This window comes from Heloderma suspectum, chromosome 5, assembly GCF_057233095.1.
Source record: "Heloderma suspectum isolate Gila_16-S chromosome 5, 16-S_ref, whole genome shotgun sequence".
NCBI classification, from domain to species: Eukaryota; Metazoa; Chordata; class Lepidosauria; order Squamata; family Helodermatidae; genus Heloderma; species Heloderma suspectum.
The window spans coordinates 224,273,323-224,289,006 of NC_139462.1; the positions used below are offsets into that span (position 1 = coordinate 224,273,323).

At 45.7% G+C, this 15,684-nt stretch overlaps 1 protein-coding gene across 2 annotated transcripts in view; it reads left to right on the top strand.

Moving 5' to 3' along the window:
* Positions 1–15,684, top strand: part of PLCD1 (phospholipase C delta 1) — a 77,134-nt gene that overhangs the window by 39,891 nt on the left and 21,559 nt on the right. For both annotated transcript variants that reach the window (XM_084859434.1, XM_084859433.1), the window contains exons 3-7: positions 6,165–6,393; positions 9,989–10,118; positions 11,213–11,444; positions 13,350–13,551; positions 14,582–14,726. In XM_084859434.1, the coding sequence (XP_084715560.1) occupies positions 6,165–6,393; positions 9,989–10,118; positions 11,213–11,444; positions 13,350–13,551; positions 14,582–14,726 (938 nt within the window). The remainder of the gene's footprint in view (positions 1–6,164; positions 6,394–9,988; positions 10,119–11,212; positions 11,445–13,349; positions 13,552–14,581; positions 14,727–15,684) is intronic.

Below are 15,684 nucleotides of genomic sequence, written 5' to 3' on the forward strand. Positions count from 1 at the left end.
AGCACATGTTATGGGCCGAACTTAATCCCACAAAGAATCCAGAAGCAGAAGCCCTGCTAAAATTGCGGGATAAAAAGCCTCTGTGTGGAGAAGCCCTGAGCTGGACATGACCACAGTAAGGCCTCAGCTTGATGCTTCCAGCTGGTCTTTGATCCCGGATATTTCTGACAAGAACAATGGCATTTCAGCCTTCCTGAGTATGTGCAGTTTGTACCCTTCCCTTTATAAGGCCTGACCAGGGGCTGTTTGGAGGCTTATGGGTGTCATGTCTGGAGGCAGCAGCGAGATGCTGAGGACATTGCTGGCTCCTGGTTTTGGAGGGCCGCTTGGGCAAACCCCCTCCGTGGCGCCCTCTTCCTTGCTGCCCTTGTCACCCGCTGCTGCTGCTTCTCCTTCTTCTTCTTGCGAAGGCAAACAATGGGCAAATGAGCAAGTGGTGACAGTGAAGAGCAGCAACAGCTCCTCTTGCAGGGGAATGGGCCTCAGCAGGTGCCCTGCCATCCCAACCACATGGGTGCCAGACTTGGGCAAGGAAGAAAGCTCAAGGAAGAATCCCTGTCTAAGCTTGGGCGCTCTGGGGCTATTTAGAACTAGGGTGTGCTCTGGGCCCTTCCTCCAAGTGCCTCCTCCGAGGAAGGTTCAGAGAATGGCAACAAGGAAGAAGGCCTTCTTGGTGGTGGTCCCCCGATTATTGCCTGGCGCCAACATGCCAGGCTAAGACTACTACTCCCAGGCGTTTGACTGTGTGTAAGCTTTTTAATGGGTCCTCTGATTTTTATGGATTTTTGTTTAAAAGCGTTTTATATTTTTGTGTGCAAATGATTTTACGTTATGTTATCATATAGTGGTTTTAGGGTTTTAATCTCAGTAAACTGCCCAGAGAGCTTTGGCTTTTGGGCATTATAGAAATGTAATACATAAAATGAATGAAATGAAATGAGAGGGGAATAGAAAGGGAAAGAAAATAGACACAAGGGTGCACAGAGAACCTGCCACAGTAAGGTTCTGTTAAATAGTCAGACATCAGGAATACCTATTCTGGTGCCTCTGTGGAGACGACTTATCTTCACTGACAGACTGCCACTGGTGTGTGTGTGTGTGTGTGTGTGTGTGTGTGTGTGTGTAGTTTTCCTTTGTGGGAACATTAAGGAAAAAAGCTCTTATCCAATTTGCCTCTTGATTCCTCCTGCCGCTGCCTGCCCCCTCGGGAGAAGATTGAGATAAATTAATCTGGGCGCTAGATAACAAGTCCGGGATTTTAACTACCGGGACGCCATCCGAGTGGCAGAGGTAACACATGTCTGAAGGAAAAAAACCAAATGCTTGTATGGGGGAACCAAGATCTTGCCAACTAAAACAATGCTAGCAGGCATTTTAGTCTCGACCAAGCATTTTTATCAGCATCACCTGATCAGTTTACGAGGGAAGTCAGAGTGGTCTAGCAGTTAAGTAGCTCTGTTCAAAACACGGTAGCAGAGCTGGAAAAGCGTTTCAAGTTCCTAGGCACTAGAATCAATTTTGTTTTGAGGAAGCAGCCTGTGCAGGAATGTAAGTTAATCCAATCAATATAGTCCTTGTTTAAGGCTTCCATTGTTTTAAAATAACAACTGTCGACTTTACCTGATGAATGCCAGCCTAAACTTGTGACAATGGCTTTTATTTATTTTTGCTCCAAGTGCCTAGCCCAGCATCACTACTATGGCAATAATGGCATAAAGTAGGAACCAAAGTGTTCCATGAGTTATTGCACCAAGGGAAGCAGATCTAGAGTGCACTCTGCCAGCAGCCATTTGGTTGCTATGTAGTAGTTGCATTGGTAAGAGTAAAGATCCTTTCTTTTCAGAGCCCCATCTCCCAGTGCGTAAAGGTGCTTTCAGACAGAGGACCCCTAGTGCTACCAATCAGAAGGCATTGTGCAGGTATTCCTACCTTTGCTTTCTTAATGAATTTTCTGCAGTAAGAGAAAAGACAAAAGAAATGGTGGGAAAACATGGGGGGTTGTGAGTTGAAGACAATATAATCTGGACATTGTCAGTCCATGAATGAAGCAGGGCGATGACATCATAAAAGCCCCATCTGGAATTACCCTTAAGTTTGCAGGAAGTTATGGCCACTAAAGGCATGGCTACTAGTCCCTTTTGGTTCCATCTCATGCCACTCTGGTAACATCAGAACATCAAAATCATGTGTAAATTTGGTTATTTCCCAGGTGATCTTAATGTTGTAAAGTTACTGGTATGTACAAGGAGGAATCTTGATTGATAACTGGCAAATAGAGGGAGAAAACGTGGAGGCAGTGACAGACTTTGTATTTCTAGGCGCAAAGATTACTGCAGACGCTGACTGCAGCCAGGAAATCAGAAGGCGTTTTCTTCATGGGAGGAGAGCAATGACCAATCTTGATAAAATAGTTAAGAGCAGAGACATCACACTGACAACAAAGGTCTGCATAGTTAAAGCAATGGTATTCCCCATAGTAATCTATGGCTGTGAGAGCTGGACCATAAGGAAGGCTGAGCGAAGGAAGATAGATGCTTTTGAACTGTGGTGTTGGAGGAAAATTCTGAGAGTGCCTTGGACTGCAAGAAGATCAAACCAGGCCATACTCCAGGAAATAAAGCCAGACTGTTCACTTGAGGGAATGATATTAAAGGCAAAACTGAAGTACTTTGGCCACATAATGAGAAGACAGGATACCCTGGAGAAGATGCTGATGCTAGGGAAAGTGGAAGGCAAAAGGAAGAGGGGCCAACCAAGGGCAAGATGGATGGATGATATTCTGGAGGTGACGGACTCAACCTTGGGGGAGCTGGGGGTGGCGACGGCCGACACGAAGCTCTGGCGTGGGCTGGTCCATGAAGTCACGAAGAGTCAGAAGCGACTGAATGAATAAACAACAACAAGGAGGAATAACCATGCATTTCCCATTGCATGGGGATAAGCCTTCAGTCTTTCATGCTTCCCGATGGACGGGCTCGTCTTAGCTCTACCCATCAAAAAATATTGTGCTGCTAGCAATTCTATCTTTCCCTCCTTAAAGGATTTTCTGTGATAAGGAAAATGATGGAAGAAGTAGCAGGAAAATATGGGAGGGTTACAAATGGAAAATGACATCTGGACACGCCCCCCCCCCCAATAAAATTCTGTGAATGAAGCTGGGTGATTGCACAATAAAAGCTTCATCTGGAAGCACCCTTTGATCCTGGAAATATGCTATGTTTAAATCTATAAGACTTGGAGCATTTCACACAATGATACATTCCTAGACAGAAGTGATATAGGAAGTAACTTGTAAACTTTGCATTGATACAGCACTTGTGTATTTTGCTACCTGTACACATAGCAAAATAGTATGCTGTGCACAGGTGGCTTGCTCATTCCTGCGGGAAAGCGTTTTGTGCGTAGAAATGCTGCATTTTGCCCAAGTAAATGTATTTAGGAGAGCGGCACACAAGTATTTTTTTACATCGGTGCTTTTGGACATGTTTCCAAAAAATATTTGCTGATGGAGACTTGTTATGCCAGGCTCAAGTGATCTGTGAACGTCTGTGATTAGCTCGTTGATCCCAGGCATTTTTCAAACCCACTAAGTCCTGGCCAGTGAAGGGTTTCCCATTTCAAATGAAGTGACCGCATTTTCCCTGCCACAACAATGCCCACAAGCTAATTCCACTGCCAGATCAAATGCAGGAGAAAAACCTAAATAGCTGGAGGAAGGATACAATTATAATGGAGGGAGAATTGCTGGGTATAAACAGATGATATTGGTGGGTTGGCTGGCTGCTTGTTTGGTCAGCCGGTGGACTTGCTTGCTCATCAGCAGGTCACTGCTTCTTGCCTGTAAAGTGAGGGGCATGTGATGCAATTTAAAGAGCAAAGGGGGTACGCAGATGGGGTGGGGAACTCCCTTCCCCACTTCTCTCCCTGCAGCCCCCAATTTAGCTGCTTTTGTGCTAGCCGGACTTACTTCCAGTACTGGAGCCCAACCTGGGGAGAAAACTGATTCGGGCGATGAATTGTGAATGTGGGGAGAAAGTGGACAGGGAATGCATTCAGCATCTCTGCCTGCTTGGACATTTTGCATTTAATCTTAAACCAGGGGTGTGCAGCTTCAGGCCTTCCAGATGTTTTGGCTTACAACTCCCATGATCCCACACACTTAGCCATGCTGGCTAGGGCTGATGGAAGTTGTAGGCCAAAACATCTGGAGGTCCACAAGTTGCCTCCCCCTGTCCAAACCATTAGTCCCAGTTTATACAGGGACTATATACCCATACATTCCCATGCTTAAAGTCATGATTCTTCTGCTGCACATGTAATTCAGTCCTCCATATACAGCAGCTCCTTATAATCTCAGATGTGATGATAGTAAGCATGAGAGAGAGGCCAGGATGGAACTTCCACTGGTTCTAGAATTTAAATTTAAAATCCCAGGCTGTGTAGCTTTTTGTGGCTCCCTGTCTCTCAGCCTAACCCACCTCGCAATAGAAGGATGGCATTTAAAAATGAAGTTAACAATAACAGCAACAATCAATACGTTACCGTGGGTGGTTTTCAATGATACATATGGAGCTCCGGCCTTAATGGAGACCTTCTGCACTGAGTCTTACAGCACAATCCTATATTAATATATTTATTGAAAACATTTCTTGGCTGCCTTTCAAGGCAGAAGCTTTCCCAAGGTGGCTTATAGCAATAAAATACACAAACGATAAAAACATAAACACAATAAAATAGCGATAACATAAAAGCCAACAATAAAACCAGCAGTAACAACGGTGATCATAACAGCAACAACAGCAGCCATAGCCAGAGAAGGGCATGGTAAAATAATATGTTTTCAAGGCCTTCTTAAAAGCCTACAATGACGGGGCATGGCAACTTGTTCCAAAGGTGTGGAGCCACTGCAGAGAAGGCCCTCTCATGTGTGGTCATCCACCAAACTGCTCTCATGGGTGGGCAAATGTTTAGAGAAAAAATGTCTAGAGAAAAAAAGGCCTACAAAATGTTTGGAGAAAAGTGTTTAGGGGGGAAAAAAAGTAAAAAAAAAAAGCTGGCTGGGGAATGCTAGGCATTGTAGGACTTTCACTCTTTCTAAATATGCATAGGATTGAGCTTGCAAACTGCTGTAGCAAGTCCAGTTGGCATTTGCTTTGCCCTTAGATGTTAGCATGAAGGGAAACTCTTCAATCCAGGGAAATTAGAATTTGTGATTTCTCTCACCGACAATTTGTAACCCTTCACCCAAGTCAGCTGATAAAGTGGCTCAGAAATCCTGGTGCAAACTCACTTGAAGGGTTCAGATAGTCTTGATGGCTGCCTGTGGAGAAGCGATCCTTTGCGGGTTGTGTCATCTCGCTACACGTATGCTAGGAGTCATTGTAGGGTAGTGGTTTAGCTAGATAGCATTATATATTCTTACCTGCTTTTTGTAGCATGCTGTACAATTCCTGCTGTGATTTTATATTGTTAGCTAGGTCTGGGTGAATTTTATATTGTTAGATAGGTCTCCACGCAGCGCATAGTGAAATGATGGAATTTGCTACCCCAGGATGTGGAGATGGCTGCCAATTTAGATGCCTTTAAAAGGGGATTAGACAATTTCATGGAGGATAAGGCTATCTCAATGGCTACCAGTCATGCTATGAGCCAGGGGTGTCTAACCTCTTTTAGCCTGAGGGCCAAATTCAGTTTTTAAGAGCTCTCAGTGTGTGGGGGAGGGGGATATTCCAGTGGTGGGCATGGCCAATGGCAAAAGGCAGTGTGGCCAGAAGCAAAAGGTGTGCCAAAAATACAAGCATATTTTACTTTAAAGCACTCACTGCCAGTGACTAAAGCTGGGCTCCGACAACACGCTAACCCACGCTCAAGGGTTGGTGTCTGTTGTTATTGAAATGTAGGTGTTTGTGCTGTCTGGACCCAGCTGTGCTAACAAACCATGGTTTGTTAACCACGAACAACCCACAGTTCACAACCCAACAACAAACCATGGGCTCTCTTCATGGGTTGTTCTTGGAAATGGTTTATTCAGGCACTTGGGGAACACATTTGGGGAAAAGTCTGGAGAGCATGGGAATATGATTTAGTAATATCCGCTACAAAAGACAGATAAGGCTGGCTTGTGGCATACACCTGATAACAAAGTATCCTGTTTGTTTTTACAGTCTCCATTGAGGATATCCAGGACGTGAGGCCAGGACACAAAACGGAAGGCATGGAAAAATATGCCAGGGATGTACCTGAATATCGCTGCTTTTCTATCATCTTCAAAGACCAGAGGAAAAACCTGGACCTCATCGCTGGCTCTGATGTGGATGCCAACCACTGGGTTGCGGGCCTGGGAAAGATCATCGACAAGAGCAATTCTATGAGCCAGAGACAGAAATTGAAACAGTATCCTTTTGTTTTATTGCAGAAGAGTAACTGGGTTAGGGGGCTAGTTTTTATTATAAGTATTTTTATTACTATTCCACCTTTCCTCCAAATTGCTCAGGAATGTGTAAATAGTCTCCCCTCACACACAAACACACATTTTATCCTCACAACACCCCTAAGAAGTAGGTTAGGCTGAGATAATATGACTGGCCCAAGGTCAGCCAGTGAGGTTCTTGGCCGAACGGGGATTTGTTTGCCACTCTCAACCACTACATCAACAACCTTGTGAGGTTCAGCCAGATTCCGGCTGAACATCAGGAAAAACTTGCTGACTGTTAGAGCAATACGACAATGGAACCAATTACCTGGGGAGGTGGTGGGCTCTCCCACACTGGAGGCATTCAAGACGAGGCTGGACAGCTATCTGTCAGGGATGCTTTGACTTGGATTCCTGCATCGAGCAGGGGGTTGGACTTGATGGTCTTGTAGGTCCCTTCCAACCCAACTGTTCTGTGATTCTAGGTAGGCATTGGAGATGTGAGAAACCTGCTTAAGGGCGCAATCCTACCGAGGTAGACTTCAGCCTCTGAACTCAGAGGCTGACACCTATCTAATGCAGGGCAGATGGAGCACCCTGCATTTGTGGCTAGATGTGCATTTTTGTGCGTCTAGCTGTGGCTTCAGAGAGGGGGAGGGAAGGGACCTGGAGACCCACAGGAAGCCATCTAAAGTGGCTTCCGCACCTGGAACCATTCCCTTTTCACCCTCTCCACACGCCATTTATGAGCGTGGAGGCGGTGGCAGCACTGAAAGAACTGTGCCAGCTGTGAGGGGGCAAAGAGCACAGTTTCTGAAAACAGAGGTCGGACAACCTCGGTTTCCAGAAACCAAAAAATCCTTTGGCCATGTAGACAGTGGCCAGTGGCGATAGGATTGCTCTCTAAGAAATGTTGCTGTTCTGGCTGAAACTCTTCTGCTCTTCCTCAGAATTCCTCAGGTGGTGCAGCCTAAGGAGAAACATCCAAATTAAACTTTTGCATTAGATGAAGTCCAACGACAACCTTGAGGTGTAGAGATCCCCAATCTCTTCCCCAAGTAATTCCACTAGCTTTATATGTAAGTCCACTAGCTTTATATATCTAAAAAAAAAAAAAATCCTCGCTCCCTTCAAAATTCCCCAGATGTTTTGCCTGAGAAGGAATTTCCAAATTTGTTTAGATTTTTGCTTTTGGCAGAATTTGGATGACACTTCCGGCTGTGGTTTTTTTTTTTTTACTTTGTAGTCCATCCCACAAGTTTGGAGTGGGTAACAAGGGGTTGGATTGAGATGTAATCATAGTTAGAGTAGACCCATTGAAATCAGTTGGACAAGTGAGTCATGACTGATTTAAGTCCCATTGATTTCAGTGGGTCTACTGTAAGTATGACTAAGTCTGTATCCAACCCAAAATGTTGCTCAAAAACCCTTGTTACCTCACCCTATACTTGCCTCCTCTTATACCCGCCCTCTCTTTCTGAAGCCAGTTTGAATTCAGATACCTTATATGGCTCCTGGAAGCTTCCCCATGTATTACCTTAGTGACAAACTATACATTACACAGTAAACATGGTGGTTGTTTTGTTTTTTAAAAGGTGTGCTTAAACTGGCCACTTTCATTCTGAAGAGAAACCTAGCACCCTCCAGATGTTTCAGACTACAACTGCCATCATCCAGTCACCATTGCCCCATTGGCCGGGGATGATGGGAGTTGTAGTCTAAAACATCTGGAGGGTGCTAATTTGGGGAAGGCTGCTCTAAAGAGAAAGGCATTATCTCCAGGCTGAGGCCTGGCAACGCCAGTCTCTCCCCAGTTGTGCTAAACTGGTGCTCCAAACAGGATGCTGTAATATTCTAGCGGGACCATTTGCGCAATTCTAGAGGGAGCAGTTGCGCAATGAGTTTTACGACATGTTGCACAGGAATTACGCAGAACCAACTGTGCAACCATGCGTGCGCAAATGTAACATTAGTTGGATTCTTCTCTTGCGCATAGGTCAGAACCTAGTTTCTGCTGGCGCAATGTCGTTTGCACTGATGGAATGACATCATTAGATCCTGCCCATAATGAGCTTCCACTCTTGGCTTCCAATTTGAGCCAGTTTTTTGTTCTTGAAAACTCTAGAATTTAAATGAGGTTTGCCACTGTTTCACTTAAAGCCTGGACTTCTAAACTTAGTTTTCTTTGGCCATATATGTGGCTTTGGGGTTAAATCCAGTTTAAACAGTTTGAAAGCCATAATATTTTAAGCTGCAGCTTGACTGAGATGACTCGTTCTGGCTGCATTTAGCATAAAGCAACGTTTTTCCATTAGGTTGCAATTAGCTATATTATAATTAGGTTGGTATGTTAATATTTTGTTATGCTTGCAGGGAGATGCGGAAATCTGTAAAGGCTGACTCATAATACTTTGTTGCTGTTTTTATAAAAAATATGGTGATCTTAAAATGACTTGACTTTTCTCCCCTCCTCAAACATCTTGAGTTTGTCTTGCAAAATGTGTCAGATTTACTGTCATCAACCTTCAAAATGCAGGTGGGACCAGGATGTGCTGAACACCATGATTTCAACCTGCGCTAGAGCGTTTTCAAGGCTGATCTGGCAATGCTGCAATCATAGACTATGTTAATTTTGTTTGACTTGACTGCTCAAAAATGCTTGTGTCAATCAGCCGAAAAAGTTTGTTTTATTTAGGATGCAATCCAATCTGATCCACCCCGAGGACTCATAAGTCTCTGAACGTGGAGGCTTATGAATATCCAGTGCAGAGCAGGAGGTCCGTTGTGCCTCCCACTCTGCATTTCAGCTAGATGGGCACTTTCACCCATCTAGCAGAGGCTTCGGGGAGGGGGAAGGAAGGAGGCTGGGGCGGCCATAGGATTTCTCGTATGGCTGCTGCTCCAGTCTTCTCCCCTCCCTGCCCCCTTTCACTCCCTACGAGCTCACATTTACGAGCTCACATTTACGAGCGCTTAGCAGCAGCCAGCATGGTTCTCTCTGCACTGGCTGCGAGCGGGCAGGAGAGGCAGCAGGGAGCATGGTTTCCTGTCTCTGAGCTCGGAGCCAGGAAACCAAAATAGCCTATGTCCCCCAGACGCTGTCTAGGGGGAACAGGCTTGCTCTCTTATTGGTTTAAATGAATTATATCCACCTTTGAGGATACAGATCCTTCTAAGGAGCCTTACAGTAAAATAAAAATGCAATGATAAAATCACAATAAGATAATATCAAAGCAACCAAGTTACCAGGAACCGTCTCACAAAGCACTTGGCAATAGATGGTCCTCTGGAGGAGGAAGGGACAGCCTCGGACCATATAGTGTGGATGTGGTCTTGGTGTCACTTCGGAGGTACATGTATATTATACCCCAAATGACAGAGGGCAGATTCAGATGAATGGCTGTGGTAGAGACAGATGAGCAAATCCAGGGTCTCATCAGAAATCTGTGTTGAAACTGAGCACCTGTCTTGTACCCACCCACACACTCACCTCCTAGAATTTTCTAGAAGCTCAGGCCAAAATGTTGGGAAGGGAGCCCCTTTCTGATGCAGGCTCCTTAATAATCGATCAAACAGCTGGATTCATGCCTGTTTGCGAAAGGCAGATAAGAATAAGGACAACAAGATGAGCTTCAAGGAGCTCAAGAATTTCCTGAAAGAAGTCAACATCCAAGTTGATGACAGCTATGCCAGACAGATCTTTGCGGTAAGGATAATTTTATTTGTTCACTGCTTAGTTTTACTCCTGCAGTTCTTTACTGAAGTTGGCAGACAAACACGTGAGGAAGGACTCCTAAGTTAGAGGCTCAGGTTTTTCGGTGGATCAAGCCTCCCTATACCTCTCAATCATACCTCCTCCCGAGTGGAGGCTGGTGGCTCCGATGTCAGCAGGCAGAGATTCTGCTGCAGGTTTCAGTCAGAACCAGTCAGAACTCTAGGAGAGCTGTGAGCTAAAGGAGCACCTTGGATTGCCCCTTTACAGTTCTGACTGGAACCTGGAGTGGATGCACCACCCCACTGACATCGGAGCTATCAGCCTCCACTGCTCTTCTCCCTGCAGTGCCTCCAGTCGAGATCGTTGCTTTCTTGCCACAATTAGCACTGGGGGAGCAGTGATGCTGGCAGCTTCCGTGTTGCCAGGGGAGGGGGAAGCTTCCCCCCATGACCCCACTTGGAATTGCTGTTCCATCACTGGTAATAGCTAATAGCAGTGTCGGAACAGAAGAGAGCTGAACCAAAACGCCACCCTTAGAAACACAGGAAGCTGCCTTACTCTGAGTCAGACCATGGGTCCATCTAGCCCAGTATTGCCAACACTGACTGACAATGGCTCTCCAGGGTTTCAGGCAGGATTCTTTCCTAGCCCTCTCTGGAGATGCTACTGAGCCTACAGCCCCACTCTTTCAATTCACCACCCAGTTCTTGGGTAAGGAATTGGAGGAGCGTTCATGATGTGAGTTATTCAGCCCACAAATGGATTCACTATTAATATCACCAGGGGTGGGCGGGACATTCTGGGGTGGACCAAACTCCGCTTGAGCTACTGCAATCCTGCAATGGGCTTTTGATTCATTTTTGTATGGAAATCCTTCCCTTCCAATTCTTCAGCAAAGTTTGGTTCAACCCTACAACGGAAAACAGCTTCACAGCTCCTTGGCGAGAGCCACCAATCAGGGACTCATCATTATGCAGCAAAGTTGACCATCTGCAGTGATCAATCTGTTTTGCATTGTCTAGCCCTGGCTCAGGTTGCAACCAGTAAAGAAAGAGGGTGTTGACCTCTTCTCTCTGCATCCACAGAAATGTGACACCTCCAAAACAGACACCTTGGAAGATGATGAGATAGAGGAGTTCTATAAGATCCTGACTGAGCGGAAAGAGATCGACCAGATCTTCTCTGAACATTCTGAAAACAAAGAGACCATGTCGCTGGACAATCTGGCGAGGTTCCTCCGAGAAGAACAACATGAGGAAGACGCCGGACCTGAACTGGCGCTCTCTCTGATTGAGAGATACGAACCCAATGAAACTGGTAGGTTTGTAACCCTTGAGTTAATTGGTCAGTCAACTTATTTGTATACCACCTTTCAGCACTTCACACTAAAAATTTAAAACAATAATGTCCAAAAAAACATCATTTAAACTAAAATCTAACATTTGATACAAGGGTGGGAAATCCTTTTTACCCCAAGGGCCTCGTTCCAGCCAAATTCTCTCTCTCTCTTTCTCTCCCCCGCTCCCCAGTGGGAGAATTAGAAAAAAGGTCTCATTCATGCAAATTATTGGGCAAGGGGCAGGGCGCAACTCTGAAAGATGGCAAAAGCAGAAAACAACAGCAGAGGTCAGACCCCAAAGTGCCAGCCTATTTTAGCCTAAAGCTCTTCCTGCCACTAAGTACGCTTTGGGAGAGGCATTTTTGAATGGGGGGGAAATGCACAAAAGCCAGGAAACCGCCAAACAATCGGTGGTCGAGGAAAGGGGGTGGGGCCAGTGGAAAGGGCAGCGGTCACCTGGGGAACCTTGGAGGGTCAGATTAGGACCCCTGGAGGGCTGGATTTGGCCCCTGGGCCTGCCGTTCTGCACCCCATTGGTAGAGACAACACGTCATATTTTTCTATGAGCTTTTCTACACAAGGCTATTAATCCTCTGTATCTACTTTCGGTTTTGTCGTGAAGAGCATTTCCTTTCCTGCTTTTCTGCTACGTAACCTCTAGGTGGCACTGTGCTATAGCTGAATAGTGCAATTGCAGAAGTGAAAATAACATTTTCTTTTGCTTTCTTTAAATAATACCGCTTTTTCCCCTGCTCTAACAAAACTTGCTGGAAGTGCTGTTTAAAAACAGAAGCAAAACTGGAGGGTCATGATGTTGTCTTAAAAACCATAAACAACCATGAGTAGGGAATGATGAGCGCACAATAAATGTCTCGTGTAGAAAAGCTTTTCACCTGGGCTAGAGAGGCAGATATTATTCTAGGGGTTAGATCTAGACATACAGCGACTTCCAGTGACTTGTATGAGTGGTATGAGCATATCCTATATTGTTTTTTTTACCCTTGAAATGGAATCAGTGGTAGATCCAGAGGAGTGTTAAGGCTTTTCCCTTGCTGCCTGTAACCAGCCCTTGACCTGGAGTGGTGAAATATCTTTTTGGGGAGTGGTGGGAGGGAGAAGCTTGTTCATGTGAAGCCTGATTCTAATTCATATTGTATCTTAATTGGACCATGCTATCCTTCTTATAAGTGGAACACATTGTCTGTCTCTCAGCCTCTGCCCACTTCAGGACAGACCCTACCTGCCGTGTTTTTGTCAGGAGCGCCCTTGCTGCCTTCTGAAATCCTCAAGTAGCCAGAATCAACATACAGATGACAGGGCTCTTTTCCAAGGCTTTATTTCCAACCTAATGATGCTTACAGATGCTAATTGCATGAGCCTAATGAGGGAAACTTAGGAGAGCTGCCTACTAGAGGCTTCTAGCCTTAGTGAATCAGTTGATCTCCGTTTGGAGGGTAAAGGTGGGAAACCTCTGAACTTAAGGGCTAGGAGGCGAAAGTCCACCCCTTTCCCGTAGGGCATCGGGGCGCAGCTGTTGACGTCGCGCCAAGCGGGCTGAGCACCTCCTATCGGTGCCCTCCATCTCCTGCTTGTCCCTACGCTGGCGCCTAGCATCCCGAAGCTCCAGTTGTCCCTCCCCCTGCCTGCCAGGGTCGCTACCACTCTCAGGAATGTGATCAGGGAGGGGCTTTCCCTCTGGCGGCGCATCTGAACAGCGCGTGGGTTCCTCTCCCACGGTTTCTATCTCTTCCTCAGAATCAGAACTGCTTTGGGGCTCTATGGGCTCCGATCCAACCCTGACAGTTTTCTTCTTTGTGCTTTTTCTTTTCTCTACATGCTACTTAAATAGTAATCATTGTATTTCTTTCCCTTTTTTTGTGCAGTCAAGAGAGAAAAGGCCATGAGCAAAGATGGCTTCCAGATGTACTTGCTGTCAGCTGATGGGAACATATTCAATAAAATTCACACCCAAGTCTACCAGGACATGACACAGCCACTCAGTCACTATTATATTTCGTCTTCGCACAATACCTACCTCATGGAGGACCAACTAACAGGGCCCAGCAGTACAGAGGCCTACATCAGGTACAGTGCAATGTTTCCTCTCCTGGGGCAGGTTAGCAATAAGGCTGCAAACGGACGAGGAAGAAAACATGGGCTGCCTATTTTTCCCCTTTCCAGCTGGGTTCCAGAAAAACAAGGGCAAAGGCCAGTGGGTTTTATTTTCACTTGTCTTAAAAGCTTTTTTTACATTAGAGCAGTTCACAAATTCTTCCCCTATGGCCCCACCCAATTTGCCTACAGCCCCACCCACAACTGCAATGCAGCCCCCGAGAACTTCTCCAAAATGGCATGTGGCCCTCAGGCTGAAAGAGGCTGAACACTCCTGGCATAGATCAGACACATGGAGGGGAAAGTAGGACTGGGCCTGCCATCCCCTCCCCTTTCATCCATGCACCTGCTGGATCTACCCCACAACATCCATGCATTTGGTGCAACATCTACAAAGGGAGCCTACATACTTGCGTAGGCTCTCCCCTGTGCGTTCAGGGATACTGGGCAACCAGGGTCCCCAAAGGAGTGGTGAGCCTACACGTGTCTAACTTCACGCATGCAGGCATCCCTTTCTGATGTTCCATTGAATGCGTCAAGGTCAGGAGATGGGGCTGCCAGATGTGTTGGCATCAGAGGTGGTTCTAGCAGTTATTGTCCTGCAACCAGGGCCGGCATCAATAGTAGGCATGGCTGGGCACCTGCCAAGGGCCCACACTCAGCAGGGGCCCACTGACAAGACTCCCCTGGACTTGCTCCGCCTCTTCACCATGGCAACCTGATGGTTCACCTACCTCTCACTCTGCCCAGACAACGACGGTGGTGAGAAGGAGCAGCAGCAGATGCCGCTGCTGAGGGGGTTGGACTAGATGGCCTTGTAGGCCCCTTCCAACCCTACTACTATTCTATGAAGACATGAGCCTCTGCCAGAAAACATAAAACCCTGAAAAAAGTTTTGCTTGCTCTGTGTCCTTTCTGAACACCTCCCTCTTCAGCCATTTCTGGAGATATAATTTTGAAGAAAGTCAACCCCTTCAAATAGGCTTTGATGTTTTCTTTGCAGAGCACTGACCAAAGGCTGCCGGTGTGTGGAACTGGATTGCTGGGACGGTCCTAATTCGGAGCCTGTGATTTATCATGGCTACACGTTCACCTCCAAGATCCTCTTCTGCGATGCTATAAAAGCCATCAAGAACTACGCTTTCAAAGTAAGAACAAGCCCCTCCCCCCCAAACCTAGGAATATGCCTTCATTTTCATGCATTTACATATTTAAGGAGGAGGAGAATGTGTGAGAGAGCAGTCAGTTCTTCTTTTTTTTTTCCCTGTTTGAGACTTTTTGGCTCTCTGTTCTGAGCTGTCTGCCTTCTGAGATCTTACCATATGTTTTCCAGTTTATTTTTGTGTTCACAGGGGTTAGAACTATGTTTAAAACATTATATTCCTAGATGCAGAACACATGATCAGAGCAATGACACGGTGCCGTAATTTGTTGGGTTGTATCATTTCATATGTCAGGTGAAGGAATCTATATTTGAATATCCCCCCACCCCCATTTTTTTTTTTAATAAATCGCTCCCTGATACTTAGAAAAGAAGTGTGTCAGGGAGATAGTAAAGCTAGAATCCTTGTCTTTGACATGGAAAGTGCACAGGGAGGGAGTTTTTCTCCCAGCAGCAGTATGAAATGGTACAGCCGATCACATCTGTACCATGTGACTGCTCTGATCCTGTTTTGGCTACAGCTGTATGCCCTTGGTGTTAAAAACATAAACATTCCACGCCTGAGAAAAAATAAAATTCTGTGCCAACAATTTCATGACCTCTATAAATTATGCAATGTGGAAACAATTGCATGGTGTGTTTTTTTCTTATTTTGTAAAAAAAATGTTCTGCAGTTTTTACTATTTTCACATAATTGTTTCTGGTTTTGCTAGCTGTTGGGAGGGCCAAGGAGCTGAGCAGGCCACTGAAGACTTGTTCCACACCATTGAAAATCTCTGGTTTTGTTAGGCTTTGCCCATGGACTTTCACGCTTATAATCACATCCATAAGGGATAGAAACATGTGGGTATTTTTTTTAAGGAAACTGAGAAAATGTAAGGGCATGCACTCTGGTACATTACATAAGAACATTAGAAGAGCTGTGCTGGATAAGACCAAGGTCC